The sequence below is a fragment of the Papio anubis genome, chromosome 12, assembly GCF_008728515.1.
Source record: "Papio anubis isolate 15944 chromosome 12, Panubis1.0, whole genome shotgun sequence".
Classification (NCBI taxonomy): domain Eukaryota; kingdom Metazoa; phylum Chordata; class Mammalia; order Primates; family Cercopithecidae; genus Papio; species Papio anubis.
In genome coordinates, this window is record NC_044987.1 from 83,927,599 (window position 1) to 83,947,295 (window position 19,697).

The 19,697-nt window shown below is 36.0% G+C and overlaps 1 protein-coding gene across 2 annotated transcripts in view; it reads left to right on the forward strand.

The window, feature by feature from the left end:
* The first annotated feature begins 2,046 nt into the window (after positions 1 to 2,046).
* Positions 2,047 to 19,697, forward strand: part of LUZP2 (leucine zipper protein 2) — a 601,108-nt gene continuing 583,457 nt past the window's right edge. Inside the window, exon 1 of one of the 2 annotated variants that reach the window (XM_003910114.5) lies at positions 2,047 to 2,338. Coding sequence is in view for 1 of the 2 variants with exons in the window: in XM_017948549.3 (XP_017804038.2) it covers positions 2,277 to 2,338 (62 nt within the window). In the remaining variant the exon portion in view is untranslated. The remainder of the gene's footprint in view (positions 2,339 to 19,697) is intronic. The other variant, XM_017948549.3, reaches the window with a different exon arrangement.

Here is a 19,697-nt window from a genome sequence, read left to right on the forward strand (position 1 = left end):
ATCACCTTAACTGGAAAAGATAAAAATAATAGAAATAACTACCACGTTTGGTTTCTATGATTAGGACATAAGATAATGGTGCAAAGTTGTTATATAAAAATGTGCTCTACAAATATGAGTGTCATTTCCTGTTGTACACAGTTTAAAAAAAGTACCAAGTAGCCTTATGTCTTTGTTGAGTATACAACTCAAGTAATCTCCTTCAAAGTGAGCAGGGAATCTATTGTTAGAAAACCCTGGCAGGAGCAAACTAGAGTTTACATTTTACTTGGAATCAGAGTTCTGTTTTAGAAAAGTGTGGTGTCGTTTTTTTTCTTTGTAAATGATATGCAATTCACATGTTAGTTTATTTATATATGCCTACTTATTAGGCATATACAAGATCCAGAATGTTGTGGATCTTATTATTATTGCCCAAGGGGCTAATATTCACTTTTCAAAACTTATTACTCATCTAGTTTAGCAGCTCAAGATTTTGAAGCAAATCTATATTATATGCATGTGTTAACCTTCAATCCCATTTAAAAAAAAAAAACAAACAGTAAACTAGATGGTTAACCTTTTAGATTTGCATCCTCTTTAAAATAAAGCTTTACAGCAAATGCATTTTTTCCTACAAATGTCTTCGAAAATGAGATTGAAGAGGATGTATCATCTAAATTTTTCTATAAAGAACTTGCTTCTGAAATAATTGGAACATGATTTGAACCCTTTGGATAGGAATTCCTGGACACAGCTGTCCATTATCTTTTGGGACTTTGGTGCACCTCACCCTTTACTGAACACAACTTTGTGTCAAACACCGGGCTAGGAGTGCTAGGTGTGATGTTTGAGGCATTTTTTCTTAGGACTTAGTAGAACCAATTCTTTGTTTTTGTTTTTATATAGAGAGAGTCAGATTTTGATGATATTCAGTCTGCTCATATCTATAATAGTGATATTAACATCTATTTCACTAGGATGGCTCTCGTGAAGATTAAATTAAATAATGTATGAAGATTGCTTTATACACAGTTATATAACCAGGATAATATCCCGATGGAATTCTCATTTTCATTCTCTCTCTCTCTCTCTCTCTCTCACACACACACACACACGCAATATCATGTTATAAAGATCCTAGAATTGAATATCTCAGTAGCAGAGATAGTAGTTCTATTTCTCAGAATTGCTTTTGCAAAATGGTTTTTTGGATTAGAATTGTGCTATTTAATTTTTCTAATTAAAATTTCTAAATAGAGCCTATTAAATATTGGATGTTTATGCTAGAACGTTTAAAAATATAGAAAACAAAATGACCTACAAAACCTCTACCTTCCAGAACCATCATTCCGAGTTGATTATTGTTAACATTTTAATGATTTTTGTCCGCTAGGTCTCCTTGATGAGTTTCACCTGAGGAAAAGGACTCCTTCAGGTGTGTGAACTTGAGCCACTAGGTCCAACCCCATTGGCAGTTGCTGGTACAGACGACTGAAATCAGAGGAAGATCAGAAATCTTCAAAACCCAGAGCAGCAGTTGTCTTAACGGTCCCGAAACGTTCTTAGGTTCTTTGCAGTCAACATTCACGGGTTAAGAAGCTTGCAATGCCATGACGGGCTGAGGGTGCATTTCTGGACGCTGCTTACTCCCGCTTCCTTCCATCTGTTTCAGGCAAATCATTATGCAGTTCTAATTAGAACAATCTTCTAAACACTCTCTCCAGAGCGACATTCTTCCAAACACGGTTTAAGCAGGCGAGAGACACCTGCCTAGGACCCTAAGCGTCTGGAAGTCTCTCCCAGTGAATTGGGTCTCATCTCCTGCCGAGTAGGCAAGTTCAATTATTGGCAGATTTGGTTTCTACTCTCCGCGCCCCGCCCCGCGCCATCCTGGGGAGCAGCGGGAATAAATGATCCGCCCCTGGCCGGTGCTCACCCGACTGGCCAGAGCGCAGCGCGGTGACCGAAGCGCGCGGGGCGATCGCGAGGCGCCCCCTCCCTCTCCCCGCGCCGCCTCCAGTGCGAGTGACAGCGCGCCCTCCGGGCTCCGGAGCGGCGACGCCGAACAATCCCGGGCAGGGCTCGCCTAGCCGGTGACATCACTCCTGAAGATACTCCTCGCTCCCAGCGCCTGCCTTCCCCAGGCGTCGTCCGTGTGTCCGTCTCCGCCTTTTCGCTGCCGAAGAGCGCTCATCACTGGCTGGGGACAGAGCCGGGCACCGAGGAGCGACAGGATCCCGAGGAGGAGAGAGAGAGAAGGCAGAGAGGAAAGGAGGACCCCGGCAGGCAGCAGCATGAAATTCAGCCCAGCGCACTACCTGCTGCCTCTCCTGCCCGCGCTGGTCCTCAGCACCAGGTGAGTCCAGGAGCGTGAGTGACCTGAGCCCAGGGGCGCTGCCGGGGCGAGGTTGGTCCTACTGTGGGTCACCAGTGGGAACTAAGGCACTTCAGCTGTTTGCATCTCCCGCCTAAGCAAGAGGGACGCTGTATGGTTTGGGCTCTGACATCCTTCTGAGAGAGCAGAGCCCTTTTCTAGTTATCCCAGCCCCTGGAGAAAGTCTTAGGATTGCTCTCAGTGAGGGATCAAAAGCTTTCTCTTCAGAAGGAGAGAAAAGACATTTTACCCTCCGGTCCTATTAGTAGCCAACAGATAACACGCAGTAAAAGAACAAAATAAAGAACGGAGATAGACAAGGAGGGAATTGCCACCAGGCAGTGTCTTTACATTGAAGTTGTCTTAATAGCCATAGAGCTTCTCCCTTCCACCAAGTGTGCCTGATTTAAGGAAGTGGAAACCAGAGAAAACAGATTAATCCTGAAAGATGCTAAGACTTGTACAAAAGTTCCTGGACTCCTAAAATGGCCTGTTTCAACGTCTTGGATAAGCCTAGTGATAGGCGTTTTCTTTTGACTGTCTTGTGAACAGGTCTAATTAAAGAGCACAGAAGGCGATTAAAAGTTAGAAGACACTCTCAGAGTGCTGATGCAGAGACCCTAGTCAGAAACAATTAGGTACTGTACTCCATCACTGGGCATGGATGGGACTTTAAGCCCCATTACAGAGGAGCTATTTTTAGTGGAGATTTAAAATGCAGAGATTGAGAAGAGTTTTGTGACTCCCCCCACTGTTGATCAAGTCCCAAAGTTGTGATGGGTTTGCTTTTTTCTTCCACAAGCGCAGCACAACGGTGGACTGTTTAGTTGCCCAGGACTGAGTCTTTATTCTGCACGCCCTTAGCATCATATTGGCAGCAACCGCTTTCCCTTGGCTACTATAAAATAAAATAACGCACACAAGATGAAGATCCTTTCAAATCTACATGAATAGAAACATGATTTGATTGTGCATCTGATGGCAAATAACATGGGCATATAGGGTTGTTTCTAATTCTGAAATGGAAAAGGATGAAGAAAACTTTCTCTTACAAACCAAGTCTGTAAAATTCTTGATTCCATTCCTCATCTACGCACCTTCTTTCAGGCCTGTGTAACCAAACTTTCCTTTTAGTGTAGAGCCTAATTCATTTACCCTCAATAATTGATAAATTTAGTCTTTCCTTGCAAACAAAGCCCAGGTGACTTTTCCAGATTAAAATGAAATGTGAGCTTGATTCTTCATTTTCTCTAAGGTTTGCTTGTCACTTCAAGTCATGAAGTGCAGATGGTTTTAAAAAAAGCCAGTTTCCCAGTATTATGATTAGTTGCTCTAAATACAGAGCCCATTTTAATATTTGTGGTTAGCTCTCAACAGTTCAATACAAATTATGCATCACAGTTATTCTTTAAATTCTTGCTATTCACTCTTATGTTTTGATTTAGTCTTCCAGAGAAAGGAAATTTTCTAACTTTGGACACTTAAGTCAATGCCGGTCAACATATGCATAAAATAGTAAATATTTAAACAATAAAAATCCAGCCCACAGTGATTTTAGACTGTGAACATCGCTAGAGTTCCAAAAGTACATTTGCTTTTTAAGGATACTATAATTATGAAAAAGCTATATAGTCTCTAGCTTCCAAAGTTTTCGTGTTCATTATCTAATGCGGGGTCAAAAAGCCATTATCTTTTCCTTGCATGAAAGTGTTGATTTCGATAGGGATAAATTTCTTTAAAAATAGTTAACACACTTATTACAACAAAACCTGGAATAATCATCTAGTTCACTTTAGTTTTGAAACTTCTGCAATGCTTGTGGTATGTGAAAACTATGACTGGTTATTAAATTTTACCAGAAAAGAATGCTTGGTTTGAAAAAAATGAAATGTTCATAATAAGTAGCATATCTTATTAGTGTGATTTCTCTGTAGCAATTCATTTTACTGGATACCAGAATACCCTGTGATATTGAACAAATCTGAAAAGGAATACGATACTATCAGTGTCATTTTGCAAAGAAGAGAATATGTTTTAAAGATCTCTAACAGAAGGTCATTCTCTGTGTAATTTATCAGTTCTTATAGGCACATGGTTAAAGTGTAGATTAGAATCTAAACTGAGCAGCTTTGCAAGGACAGTTGTGTTAGTAGGGATGAGCTTATTGTCCTGCTGGGAAAAGCTGAGTGGTTCAGCCATGGCCACCTGTGACAGTGGGTTTTCTCGCCAAAGACTTCTGTTAACTTCGTTTCTTAGTCAGTAGTCATGTACGTGAAGCAAATGATATTTCACAGGTTTAGATCATGCTGGACGCATTAGCAGGGGGTGGCAATTGCTAGTTTTTCCTATAGCCTTTGAGTAATCTCACCTGCCTTTTATTGTCAAACTCTTTCCAAAGTGTAGGTAATACAGAGCAGAGACTCTTAATGCCAAAAAAGAGATTTGTTTCATTCTATCTTTCTCTGAGTGCATTGCTTTAATACTTTGCTATCTTATTTCCAATAGGTCTGAAGTTCAGTTGTATTTTAAAGTAACCTGTTCACTGAAACAAACGCTGCAGGTGAAAAGGTAGTCTTTTGACTGTGTTGTGAACAGGTCTAATGGTATCTAGCCCACAGCAACTATCCTGTCTTTTAAATCGACATTTTTGAATAGAAAATAATCCTGCCTTTTAAATAGACATTTTTGAATAGCTTTCTCTTTTTGTTTGTTCCTCCTCCTCACCTTTTCTGAAGCAACTTTAGATGCTGAAGCACAAAATCCCATAATTTAATCACAGCGAACATCAATGGCCCCCAATCAGACTTAATGTATTTGTCCTGAAAGAAAACGAAATGTTCACTTTACACAAAAGCCAAGTATTTTTCTCTGTTTTACTGGTAAACCCCATAGAGTTTAAAAAAGCAAAGAAAAAGAGCTGTTTAATTTCCTGGCATATGGTCTCTCCTGTTTAGAAAGTGCATATAAATTACAAAAAAATCAAGTTAATGATATGAATAATGTAACTAATACAGAAACTCATTTAAACTGTACACAAATAAATGTGGTCAAAGAAAGCAAACATGTTGGTTTAATAGCTTTGGAGAAGAATGACTGTACTTTTAAGATAGCCTTGTTGTATAGCATTAAATTGCTATTCCAAGATAGCCAGTAATTCACTTCAGAAAGAAGTAGTATAGGTATTGAAAGTAATGGTAGGGTGAAAAATTCTTTAGAAGTTCTTGGTGAAAAGGAACCCATGGAGTGCTGGAGAAGGCTTGTGCTTTATTCTGCTGAACCTCTGTTCCTTTATGCTGTGGTTATACTCTCGATGCCTTTGGATTGTTAACTTTTAAATGACTTAATAGGGAGAGAGACATGGCAGGAGAGGAGTGAAGGTCTACTGACTTCTGGTGGTTTTCCGTGAAGCAAGAACTTTGAGCAGATGATCGGTTATAGTCCTCCCAATAGGAGTCACCTTAGAGGTCTCTCCTGGGCCCTCTGATCAGCAGTCACACTACATGTTTATTTTGGAATCTTTTTAGATGATACTATATATTGAAGATGCCCCAGACTATTTGTTCCATGAATTAAACTAACCTCAAGATCAACTTGATTTGTAGAATAAAGGACAAGAATCACAATAAACACAATGAGAACACACAACAAATATTTCTACCCAAATAAATTTGATGCAAGAAGCAGTCTTACCTTAACCCTCCTGAAGTAGTTTGAGACAATATGAGTTTGTTTCCTAAGTCCCGTGCACAGTGTCTGTCACATATGACATTTTATAGGATGCTACCTACATTTCTTTATTTGTGATAAAAATTGTACCTTCCATGTAAATGAGATAGAGGAATGGCTTTCTTAAGAAGATATTAACACACAAATATTCTGACTTCCCAAATTGCAGTTTTGGACCTTAGTTGCCTATTTCCAATAGCAGTTTTAAAAAATGACTTATCTGGTTGTTATCTTTGTGGATTGAATTTTCTCCATGATTAATGATAGGGACACCTCAAATATTTGATTTGTCTGTACAGTTGTACTTAACCAAACTCCATGTAATTGAAAGGAAGAACTTGACCTTCTAACCAGGAAGTAAAGATCACTGAAACTACTGAGGAATGCGTGATTCTAATGAAATAATGTTTTCTCATGTGTGTTATAAGAAACTATGTGTGCAGCTGTTTCTCAGTGACTTCTAGAAGATTTGCTAAAATCCCTTTTACAAATGGTGCTAAATCATTTAAGTAACCTGATTAAATAGGTACTGTTTAAAATTATGGTTCCTTTTCTGAGAAATCCAAAAAGACTCTCTGAACTTGTCTTCATCCCTGCAAACATGTCTTTGATGTTTCATTATCATGCGTTAAGAATGTGTCTGCTATCAGTCAGTTATCGCATGAACCATCAGGGCAACAAAACAATAGATTAGTTGTATATATCCATAATCTAGTCATATACACAAATCATTGTATGTAAAACAAAATTGGGTAAATAACAAAATTTTACACAAATTTCTAAGTGTGAATGAAGGAAAGAGTAATTAATGCCAATTAAGGGGTGTCCAAGGCAACTTCTACTTTCCAAGGATATTGAGAAGAAAAATATTTTGTAATCAACCTCAATATCCTGCCACACTTACTATATGTTATTAGGTAAGCTTCTTATCCTCTCTATCCAGTTTTCTCATGTAGAGCACAGACCTTCTCATAACATCTACTTGAGAAGGTAACAGCCTTCAATTGTAAGGACTGAATGAGTTCATCCATGGAAAGAGTTTAGCATATTCCCCGGAACACAGTAAATACTCAAGAGAGGTTAGCCTGTACAGTTATTATGGTGCTATTAATATTCATGAACTCTTTGTTTTTGATTTGGCCATAGCAGAAAAAAGAAAAAATATATAGTTACAAATCAATTAGGTGACATGAAATTAACAAGAAGCATAGTCATCATCCAAAAAAAAAAAAAAAAAAGAATGATTGGTAGAGAAGAGAGGAAGTCAGAGGTGTAATGGGGGTTATTTGATTATTAGGCTAGTTCTTCTCCACAGTGTTTGTTTGTTTGTTTGTTTGTTTGTTTGTTTTTGAGATGGAGTCTTGCTCTGTCACCAGACTGGAGTGCAGTGGCATGATCTTGGCTCACTGCAATCTCCACCTCCTGGGCTCAAGCAGTTCTCTGCCTCAACCTCCTGAGTAGCTGGGATTGCAGGCACCTACCACCATGCCCAACCGATTTTTTTGTATTTTCAGTAAAGATGGGGTTTCACCGTCTTGGCCAGACTGGTCTGGAACCCATGATCCACCCTCCTTGGCCTCCCAAAGTACTAGGATTACAGGCATAAGCCACCATGCCTGGTCCCTCCAAAGTGTTTTTGATGGTGCTGTGCACTTTGGTGAACACCATGAAGATCTGGAATATTTAACTTAATGACTTAGAATGAGATTTAGCATAAAAGTGAATGTTTGTCTATTTGTATACCTAATTAAAATGTAATTGCTATAAATTTTGATATGAAATCCAACCTTTGAGTACAAGTGTCAATGAATAAAAGTGGAAATTTTCAAACTATATAGCTAGGGTGGATTTGAAAGTTTTATGACTTTATTTTCTACTTCTTCATTGATTTCATCATTTACCAGCAACATTTAAAAAGTACAAATGTTTAGAAAAAAATAAAGGAATAAAAGATAGTATTGACATTTTTTTCTACTATAGAGAACAAATTAAGAACCACTGATATAGAGGAAGCCCAGCTATTATAGTTTTTGAAATGACCATATTAAAGGGACTTTATACTAAGTCAGTTTTTAAATAGCTTTAGTGGTTGTTGAGCATCAACTTGTTGGTACATACATTATCATAAACTTTTCACAGTTATGTAATAAAATTCTGGCTATTACATGAAAAATATATTTCTCTTTGTTTTGCTATAGATTACTGTGTGAATGTGAATATGTTGACAATGACATCTATCAACTGAATGGATCATAGAAAAGAGTGTACTTTACCGCTAAGAGTAGATGAAAGGTACAGATCATGTCAAGCTTGCATCAGAGAAAGTGCAAATATTTACTAAGACTTCTAAGAACTTTGCTTCATGAGTATGAAGACACAAGGTGAAGGTCACCCAAGTAAACAGTGTGCTCTTAGGATTCTTTCATAAACCCTAGGAGACATAATTATGCCGTAGGTAGTGATTGCATTGCAATTATGTCTGAATTGTTTGGTGTTGCTTTCTAGTGTTTTAATCTCTTTAAGTGTGCTTTAAAAAGCCTACTATTGGGAAACATACTGTGAACACAAGATTGTGTTCTAGTCCAAAGCCTTACAATTTAGAGGTGAGAAAACTGAAACCCAGGGTCACTGAGACTTGCCCAAGGTCGTAAAGGGAAACAAACTAGAACCCAGAACTTTCCACTATATTCATTCTGTTCTGTTATGTGAATGTTCTCTATGATATAGCTCTTCTGTAATTAAGCAACATGTGTCTAGTTGGTACCTACAAAGCATCCAGAACGATTCTAGTTATTATGGAGTATAAAGTAACTTAAAAATAAATTACCTCACCACATACATTCATCATAGAACAACAGGCCATAGACAAAGGGAATTACAGTAATAAGAAGTTGAACATCTTGTATTCAGTAGATTTTTGAAGAATAAGCTGGCCTAAATAAGATTCTAGGTCATTTTCAAAACTCAAAGCAGAGTCATTAATGAGTTCTCATCATTGCACATAATTTACCTCCCAAAAGATACATCTATCATGGTTCCTGGTGACCTTTCAGTTGTATTGTAAGGTGATATTTTTGGTGCCTTTGAGATCTTTCCATTGAAAGTATTTCCTATAACTATAGTTCTCAGACATTTGCTCATATAAATCTCACTTGTTAAATCTATGCTGAAACTGTGCTATTTCTCAATGGGCAGCGTGCTAACTATCTTGGAAAGATGTGTTCCTTAATATGTTCATACCCAGCTTTAATATAAGATGGCATTACATTTTCTTTGGTTTACATTTCTCTACAATTTCGTCATCGCTTATGTGAGGATGATATAGTTATAGCTATATAATATTTTTAGGTTCAGATGGTTGTAGATTATTCTACCTGCATATGTTATAAGCTCTTCACCTTTGCATATGTTCTTTAACCATTCTGAAACTTAATTTTCTCCTCTATAAAAAGTAAAATAATAACATCTAATATTTAGGGCCATTAAGATTAAATCAGTTGTATTTAAGTTGTGTCTCAGGGTACATAACTGTGCCTTGTAGTCCCTCAGAAAATTCTAAGACATGTTTGTTGTTACTATACATAGATATGACAATTTATTTATTTTATATAGAATACCTCAAGCAATCAACATGTAATTTAATAATTGTATTAAAATTCAAAATAAATGAAGTTCTTTAATTTCATAGTTCTAGACTAACATAGCCAAAATTATAAAAGAATAATTTTGTTCTAATAAGATTCTCCTGGGGCCAGGGCAAGTAGGGAACTAACCCAATGAATGACTTTCATGAAGATGTGAAACATTACCCATTTCTGTGACAGAATGCACTTTAGAGAGTACCTAAAGAGAAAATGCTTTACTCTAATTTCTAATCCTTGCTGATAATTAAATAAGTGAAGGTCATAAGCATTTGGCATCTCATCTTCAGTTTCCTCTTTTCATTTTTCCCTTTCTTGTTCAGAAAATAAATGAGACCAAAAGTGTGCAGTGACTCACTGTCTTCCAAACTAGTTCCCAGAGACGAGTTAAGGTATTGGTAAGGGCTAAATTAGGTCCTGGGACATTCATCTCACGTCCCCTGTGAAGGACGTGACTTCTTCTGACTTCCTCCTGCCTGTCCTCCAGAGGGTTATGATGTTTCTGGCCATCAGATTCTGATTCATAACATATTGCTACCATCTAGAATCACTTACTCAGTGAGTGCTGATAAATGGAGTCAGGGAGTGTAGGGGAGGAATGGAGATGACAAGAGGTGTTTGTCATGTTGCATGAGGTTAAATCCAAAAGAATGTGAGCTTAAATGGAGACTCTGAATCAGACTTACTTGTTATATGCATTTAGAAATGTCAGTGAACATCTTTTAGCCATATTTAACAGTGCCTCCCTTATAGAAACGTCAAGAGGATTGAATAAGCTAATGTATAAAGAGTAGCATCCAGCACAGAGAAATACAGCTCACTATATTGACAGTCTTACATTATCTAATTAAAGTTTTACCCTATCACATTGTACATGCATGTCAGCAAGAGAGATCATTGAGAAAAGCTCATGTGGCATAGGCAAGTTAGAATTGTTGATGAAGAGATTGTGGAGCTCGCTCCTAACCTCCTTTATGACAAACTGAAAAACCAAATAAAATGGTGTTTTTCCTTCAAGAACATGCAACTAATTTGGGGCTAATGTGGAAGCCAATTCTCTATTATCTTAACCAATTCCAGTTGGGAACACTAATTTAAACACCTGTAACACTTCTAAGAGAAAAAAATAAGGAAAGTCAGTATTACCTGACCTGGTTTCTATCTGGTGCCTGAAGCTCCAAATTATGTTGCTAATATGGTTAAATATTAAATATAGGTATAAAATAATTATTACAATTATATTTCCATATTCATTATTTTAAAGAGGGTTCATTGTTCAAGTTTACCTACAGGTGGCAGGACTAAATGTATAAATCATAAAACAAGGGCAGCATAGCATTAACAAGACAATTGACAAGTTGAAGCTCATGGACTTCTAAAATTAAGTAATCCTACAATGGGGTAAGTCTGGTCATGACCTGCAGAGAATGGTCCAGAAGAGGGAATAGGATGGTAGAAGGGAAGGAGACACTTAGCACACTTGAGGTACTGGAATGTAGTATGCTTGGAAAGAGACTATAAGAGTGGAAGGAAAAGCCCCACTCACTAGCCTTCCTGCTTGTACTTTATATATAATTTTCTCTTTTTTTAACACTTGCAGTCATTTATTGCTGGCCTTTGCAGTAAACTAAGCATTGGGCAGGAAAAGGTGGGAAAGTCTCTGAATTATAAAAGAAACAAGAAAACGTATGAAAAATTGGAGTAACATCTTAGGAAGACACAGATATGGGCTGCAACTTTATATTGTAGTTTTTGCCTTCAGATGCCACAGAGAAAAATGTGAGCTACTTCTGCATGTAAGTTCACATAAAAAGTGAGGGGAATTTTTTTTTTTCTTTTTCTGACATGACAGTTTAGAAAGATATTGAAATATATCAAATCCCTTTTGTGTGTTCTCTATATATCTTTATTTCAGTTGGCCATTTTATGGAATTCCACAGGTGAGACCAAGATTTCTGAAGACTAAGCATGTCTCTAGAAGTGCTAGCTACTTTCTCTTTGTCACTTAATCCTTACCTATGACAACATATTATATTCAGATATGATTCATCACTAGGGACATCTAAGTTTTGCACTAATTAAATGACTATCCCATATTCCCCCAGCTAGAAATTGGTCAGATGCTAGGTTATTATTCTGAGAATGGCTTTATGAATGAAACTATAGGGCTGCCTATATAGAATCTAATCTCTGTATAAAGGTACAGTGAAGAAAAGTAGTAATCAGTACTACAAATAAGAAAGCAGAAGCTAAACCATACTGGCAAATGGCTGCATGTTTTCAATAGGTGAGACAGAGTACATTAAACATTTTCTTAAAATAAATCAGCTAAAATATTCATTAGTTTGAAGACCAGCCAAGTAAAGCCTTTATTATAAATACAAAAGTTTGCCAGGTGATACATGTTCTCAATTTAGAGTTTCTCCAAGTATGCTCCTCATTCTAATTGAATGAGAATTACCTGTGAGGATCCTTAAAAAGGTTTCAGTTCCTACCCTAGACATTGAATTTTCACTTTAATATGGAACTTGGGGTGCTTCCTATGTATATGAGAGCTTAGAAACCACAGCTCTAGTATTTCAGAACTATAAAGTCTAGTATACTTTCATCTCTTTGCCATTTACTCAACATGCAAACTGTAGCTGAAGTCAGGAGAATGGGAAGATGCTGATATTTTGGCAAAAGTCACACTTGTACACGTGTGTATAACTACATTTAGTAAATGAGGATGTCATTGTGCACCAGGCTGCTTTTATCAGTCAATTTAAATGAAAATAATTATCTGCCTCACATACCTTTCTTTAAAGGGCTGAGAAAATGCTGAAATAAATTGTGTAAAATATTTACATGGATTTATCAGGGGGCATACTGATAAACAGGGGTATTTAGAAAATATATAACAAAAGGTGAAATATCTGAGATAAACTACAAATAATTCAAACAACTTTATCTCCCTCCCTAGCTTTCATCACTGCAAGTTGCATAATAAACAGGCAAAAAAACGAGAGCTACACATGAAGCCAAATAAATGTTTGTTCTAGTCTACTTAGGACAGGAAATCTGAACTTTCAAAATGAGGAGAAGTAATATTTACCTGGTAAAAATTAAAGTTTTGATCATCTTCTCTCTACTCCCCATAAATGGTGGCTGTTTTTGCATGATGTTAAACATTTTTTTTTTCAGAGAAATGTGTGCATTAAATAGAATATGCAACTATGCCAGTCATATTTCCCTAGTGCCTCACCTCTGTATCATTAGTTAATTCTCCTAGAGTGAAAAAAGGCTCAAAAGGTAATATAAATAATAATATAATATTTATAATAATATAAATGAATAATACTTAGCAATTATATAATACCATCAACCAGGTTAATCTTTACAATAAACCTTGAGGTGATGATGGATGTTGCCCTAATTTTATAGCTGTAGAAACTAAGGCATATGAGATTAGATTACTTGGCCAACATTATAAATGGTAAGGAATGGAGTCTAAATTCAAAGGCCAAGTGGCACTAGAACATTCATTCTTAATCACTGTACTACAGTGCCTCCTAGGATGTAAAGTGAAGTTCTGGAATGGCCTTAAATTTTGGTGTTGGCTTCATTTGTGGGTTCTAGTTGTATGCTCTTCCACAAATAAATAAGTAGCCAACATTTTATATACAGTTAAAGAAGGAAGGCAAAATGTTACTTTTTCTCAGGTAAGCTCACAACTAAAGGTGACAGAAGATCCTTTCTTTAAAGTTCTAACTCAAATGTTTATTTTGTTTTTGTTGTAAAAGAAAAATAATCATATATTAACATGTTAATATCTTTATGTGTGGAGGTCGTTTTCTGAAAAAATACCAGTGAAATACAGTTTTCTACTGCCTGCCTCCAGATGTCTTCCAAGTGTTAATTGTGGGGCTTAGGAAGAAGTGTGTAGAATCAGGCTGACCTGTGGTCTAATTATAGCTTGGTATCTTCTACTTGTGTCATTGCAGGTAGCTGCCTCAATTCCTCAGACTCATAATTTAATTTTTAAAAATAATTTATAACAGTAGCTAAAAGTTACTGCTTGTTTTCCATGTGTAAGAATTGTACTACAAATTTGTCTAAGTTTACTTTATTTAATGATTTTCAGTGCCTTATGAAGTGCTTGCTTTATAGAATGAAACATTAAGGTTACAGAAGTTAACATATCTAAGGTCATAAAATTAAAAAGGGGTAGAGATGAGACTTGAGCCCATGATTTAATAGACATCAGACTCAGAATTCTAATTCCAGGTCAGAATCCTGAGACAATAAATGTTAGCAATAAAATTTTTGATGGCCAGACATTTGGGAAGTAACTCAGAAACTAAGGAGCTATTGGGACTACGTGTAGACTGATGGGACAAAAAATTTGTGTCATACACGCGTGATGTGTGTGATGAGTTCAGGGTACCGTGCACGGTAGGTTCTTGCCCCCTGTTTGCATGCTGACTCTCAAGACATTCCATGTAGGAAACAGTATCACCTTTAGTTTTAGAGATGTGAAAAGCAACAAACTCAACATTCACATTTGGTCTGTCCTGAGAGCCTTACCATATAATAATAACACCCAGATTTTTCTTAGGAAGTTGTTTGGCTGGAACTGTTCTTCCACTGGTAATCAGAAGATGGCACTGTGAAGTATAGTATAGTCATAACTGTTCTAGAATTAACTTAATCATAGACTGATACATTCACCTTGAAATTTGTACCTAAAAAGAGTATATAATATGTACTACATGATATATATAGTATATAATATATGGTATATATTGTATATGTGGTATAGTATATATTATGTAGTGTATGTAGTATATATAATATATAGTATATATGTATTATGTAGCATATGTTATATGCATATTTTAATAAATACATTTATTACTCATAGACATCTTACATTTTTCTGAATATTTATCCTTAAAAATAAGATTACATATAACATTGTATATGTTATATATACATAATATATACATATATTATGTAGTATATATAATATGCATATTTTAATAAATATTTTAAACATATTGTTCATAGATATCTTGTACTTTACTGAATACTTATCCTTGAAAGTAGGCTTATTTGATGACACACTATCATTAGCTTCTTCCAGTAATCACTACAGTGTTTCCTCTATGTCTACCTTTTTCTCGAAGGAGCATAGACTTGCAAGTTTAATAATGTATACATTTCCCTTATATATTCTTTTACTCAAGTGACATAACATTACGTTAATTCTCAAAGACGGCCTTGACAGGTAGTGGGCAATGTGTGAGGGAGACATAATATCTGGCATTTTTATAGTATTTTAATTTTAATTGTTATACATGCTCATAACTCCTCGCAACATCTTATGTAGCAATTCATAATAACTTCATTTTATAGATGAAGAGAATTTTAGTAATGGCAGCCAGGTAGCTTAATCCCAGGGCTCTGAATTCCACATTCACAAGACCAAAGTTGCTTTGGAACCTTAAAAGTTGGGGTGCAAAGGAGGCAGAGTTACCGGATGGCTAACTCTTATGCCTTAAAGAAATAAAAGGAAAGAGCAGAGTGTACTGAGGATTTAAATTGTGATGCTACCCATTTATATATTTGGAAGATAAAGCCACAGTTACCAGCCTGGCAGGACTAAAGAAGATAGTGCCTATCAATGTGTGGCATGTTTTGCCATATTGGCTTTGGTTCTATATTGGCTTGGGTGCATTTCAGAAGTTCCTGTAAGAAACTACCCGTAACCCTTGCCACCTTAATCAGTTGAGATTCAGGTTTTTTGGTATGCATGACAAAATCCCAAATTACAATGCCTTAAACAAGATATAAATTTATTTCTCTCACACACGAGGTATATAACAGGCAGGAAATCCAGGACTGGCTGGTTCTTCATGGTCAGCAAGTGAGCAAACAGAGCTGCATTCTAACTTTCATGGGCTTCAGGTACTTTAAACTTCATCAACCTTTACTCTGTTAAATATATATACATATACCACATCTATATTATATAACATTGTTTTGTGACTGTGTTGATATAAAGATTAAAATATTAATATTACATATCTACTTCAAGCTAAAAATTCATTTTTTAGTTCTAATTTTAAAAAAATAAATATTTGTGGGCCAAAAAATGTATTGTGGACCATTGGCCATTGACTTTGTGCTGCTGTGCCAAGTGGATAAATCAGCCATGTCAGCAAGGACCCCAGCACCTTCCAGCTTGTTGCTCTGTTGAGGTCTTTGCCCTCATGATCCAAGGTGGCCACGAGATCTTAAATCATCCTTCTAAATAGCAGCATGGAGGAAGGGCACACTGCTTTCCTTTTATGAACACTCCCCATTTGCTAGTCTTAGGAGAGTAGCTATTCCCATATAAAAGGGAGTCTGGGACTTGTAGTCTTCTTACCTCTGCCGTATATTCAGTTAAGAATATATTGGAAGCTCTGTCATACTGTCTGTGCCTTCCCTTCTGATTGTTTATGTAATTCTCTGCTATGTAAATCGATTCAATTGCTCCAAAAGAAGTTGTCTTTTTTGTGTATAGTAAGTCCTTATTGAATGTCCTTCATAGATTTTTGGAAACTATAACTTATGTGAAATGATGTGTAGCAAGTTTCCTCCAAAGTCCTTTCTGATGTTGGTGAGAAAAAATATCATTTTGTTCTACATGACAACTTACTGTACAGTGATGTGAAAGCTGATACCTATCACTAGAATTTTTTTAAATAATTAAAAATAAACAGAAAACAATACAATGGCAAGTTTTTTGGATTAGAATCATTATTTTAGCTTACAAGGATGGTAAAAGTTTGTATCAGTTGGATATTTGATAGGAGATAGGGACAGATAGGGACAGAGCTAGGGAATAGCACTTAAAAGGAGTATTTATAAGTAATAATCTTTATGTGACTAGATATTTACCAATGATAAAATAGTATCAGTAAATGGTTAAATGTTGAACTTAGGGCATGCTTTCTGGAGGTGACTAAAGGCAAAGTTCATATGTATTTTATGATTTATATTGTGGTTTAGACATATGAAGTACTTAACTATGTGCTTAAATATTTACCAAATGATTAAATCATACATTTTGCTTTGTTGTTCTTTCTTGACATTTTTCTGATGAGTGAAAAGAAAATACTTAAATAATATGATATAGATGATTTTTAAGAATTTAAGCAAATTATGCAAAGTCTTAGCGAAGTGTGTCTGTTATTTAGGCTAACCTCAGAATCGCACTGTGATAATATTCACTAGCATCCACATATATTTAGGTTTGGATCTTATATTATCAGAGACTAGCATTTTCCAAAATACTCTTCCTTGGAAGGAAACGTCTGTCAGGGGGATAGTGAATAAAGAAAGTTGAAGGAATTTCTCCGTATACTTTTGTCCAACTGGGAGAGGGATGCCATGATTATGATAACAGAGTGATTAATAGATGATGTATATTAGGCTGACCAGGGGAAGAAGTGAAACCGAGGTGGTGCTGGAGGCAAAGGAAGAAGTGAAGGGGCTGAAGAATGTGGTGGTGGTCACAGGCTGAAAAAACAAAAACAAATAGCCGTGGTGGTAGAATATTGGTAGTAAACCTTAAGAACGATCTTAGAATTCTAACATTTCAGATCTCAGTAAGTCTTTAATATCTACTCCAAACCTTCATTTTTTTTTTTTTTTTATAAATTGAGGCTCATAGATGTCAGATAACTCATCAAAGTGATACAAATATTTAATAGGACAACCAAGACAAGGGATAAAAAGCAAATATAATAATACATTACATGTTTTATTGCTGAAGCAGCATCAGTCTTTCATAAAAACTGAGAGAACTTCATCACAATCATGAAGTTACCTAACTATGTAAAACTTTTTGGAAAAATTACAAATGAAAAATTATGATGGTTTTCATTTCAAATATCTAAATCATTCTTAATGTAAATTTAAATGTTAAAGGAGTGGTTTTTTTAATATTTCTGAACCAATTCCTCTTCTTTATTTTTTTATTTTTTAAATTATACTTTATGTTCTAGGGTACATGTGCACAACGTGCAGGTTTGTTACATATGTATACATGTGCCATGTTGGTGTGCTGCAGCCATGATTTTACATTGTTATTTGATCCCTAACACTTAATACAAAGTTCAACATTACTTTTTGTATACGAAATATAGTTTGGCTTGTTGAAATAGGTCTTTTAATCTCTGAATTTAATATTTTTTTTCTTTCTGTCTTCTTTTTTTTTGGAGGCGGAGTCTTGCTGTGTCGCCCAGGCTGGAGTGCAGTGGCACAATCTCAGCTCACTGCAACCCTCTCCTCCTGTGTTCAAGCAATTCTCCTTGATATTTTAATGTTTTCATAATATCTGAAAATCAGCCTCCCTCGTAGCTGGGACTACAGGCGCACACCACCACGCCCAGCTAATTTTGTTGTTGTTGTTGTATTTTTTGTAGAGACCAGGTTTCACCATGTTGGCTAGACTGGTCTCGAACTCCTGACCTCAGGTGATCCGCTTGCCTTGGCCTCCCAAAATGCTAGGATTACAGGCATGAACCACCGCACCTGGCAAATTATTTTTTTCTATATGAAAGTAAAAACATAGTTTTACTTTCAGTCTCTGTTTTTTAATTACTATTATTTTAAGAAAATAAATGGTATTGATGTTTTCAAATTATGTTTCTTTCAAATCATGGAAACAAGCTAATATCACAAATTTCTCCTAAAAATAAAATAATTAAAATTATATTTGCTAACATGCAAAATAGCTAAAATTTAAGTCCTCTTTGCCTGTTTTTGGATTCACAAAAGACTCGATCATATCTCCGCTAAAAAATCTATGTTTGAAAGAAAAGCTACAGAGTCATATGATTGTTAGCCTTCATCCTTTAGCAGTCATTGGTAAGAATTTATTTCATTTTTATAATCAGTGAAGCAAGAGAATGATATAGATGAGATTTGTTGTGGGAAAATGACTATGTCTTAAACTATTTTCAGATATTATAAAAATATTAAAATATCAATAGCCACTTTAAAATTGTGTTACTATTTTGACTGTCTCTCTAAATAATTAGGAGGGTAAGTATTATTCTTTTTGAATATTCTTGGGATCTATATGATACATGATTCATATGGTTTTTCCTGTGTCTACTTTCTGACTGTCATTACTTATAGCTATAGTAAGTTTAAAGGTCATGCTTTGGGCGCTATACTCTGATTCTAAAGGCTGGGGTGTACCATGGAAGATCAGTCAATGAATTCCATTAACAGCAAGCAATTACTAAATGCTGGTAGAAATGAATAAATTACTCTTTTGGGAGATCACCACCTTTTGTCTCCCTTTGACCTTTCAGAGGCTGAATGTAGACAGTCTTTATCTCAAAGAAGTGATGAAAGGTGATAGGCTGGGAAAATAGGAGTTGCCAAACAGAATGCTAAGTGGAGGACCACATAAGCATGGAACTGATTTAATGTTTTGAAGTGTCCAAGTGTAGTACATTCTGCTAGCATAGTTAGGATTCCCTGGCTATGTTCTGTAAGAAGAAGCTGATCTGGCTGGGGACACAAGCAGACCTTTGGAAAATAAAATGTTTTAAAGATGAGTAGCGCCCCCTAAACAGTGCCCATAAACAGACACATGTGACATATGCCTGGCATTCGGCAAGGGGCTGTGGAAGAGTAGTCTTACTTGGTACATCCTCCACTGAATGCGGAGAGTAACTAGTTTGTTGTGTGTGTGTGTGTGTGTGTGTTTCCTTTCTCGCAATAAAAAATTTCAAGACAAAATGGCACAGAGAAAAAGAGAGAGAGAGAGAGAGAGAGAGAAATAGATGGTGATGATCAGTCTTTGGTTCCTCATCCATGATGAAACTGAGAGCATTCTAACATAAGAATGGTTTCAGAATAAGTAATTTGCTTTACAACTCAGTGACCCTGAAAAAATAAGCTGGATTCACGTCTCAGAGCAGCTGAGA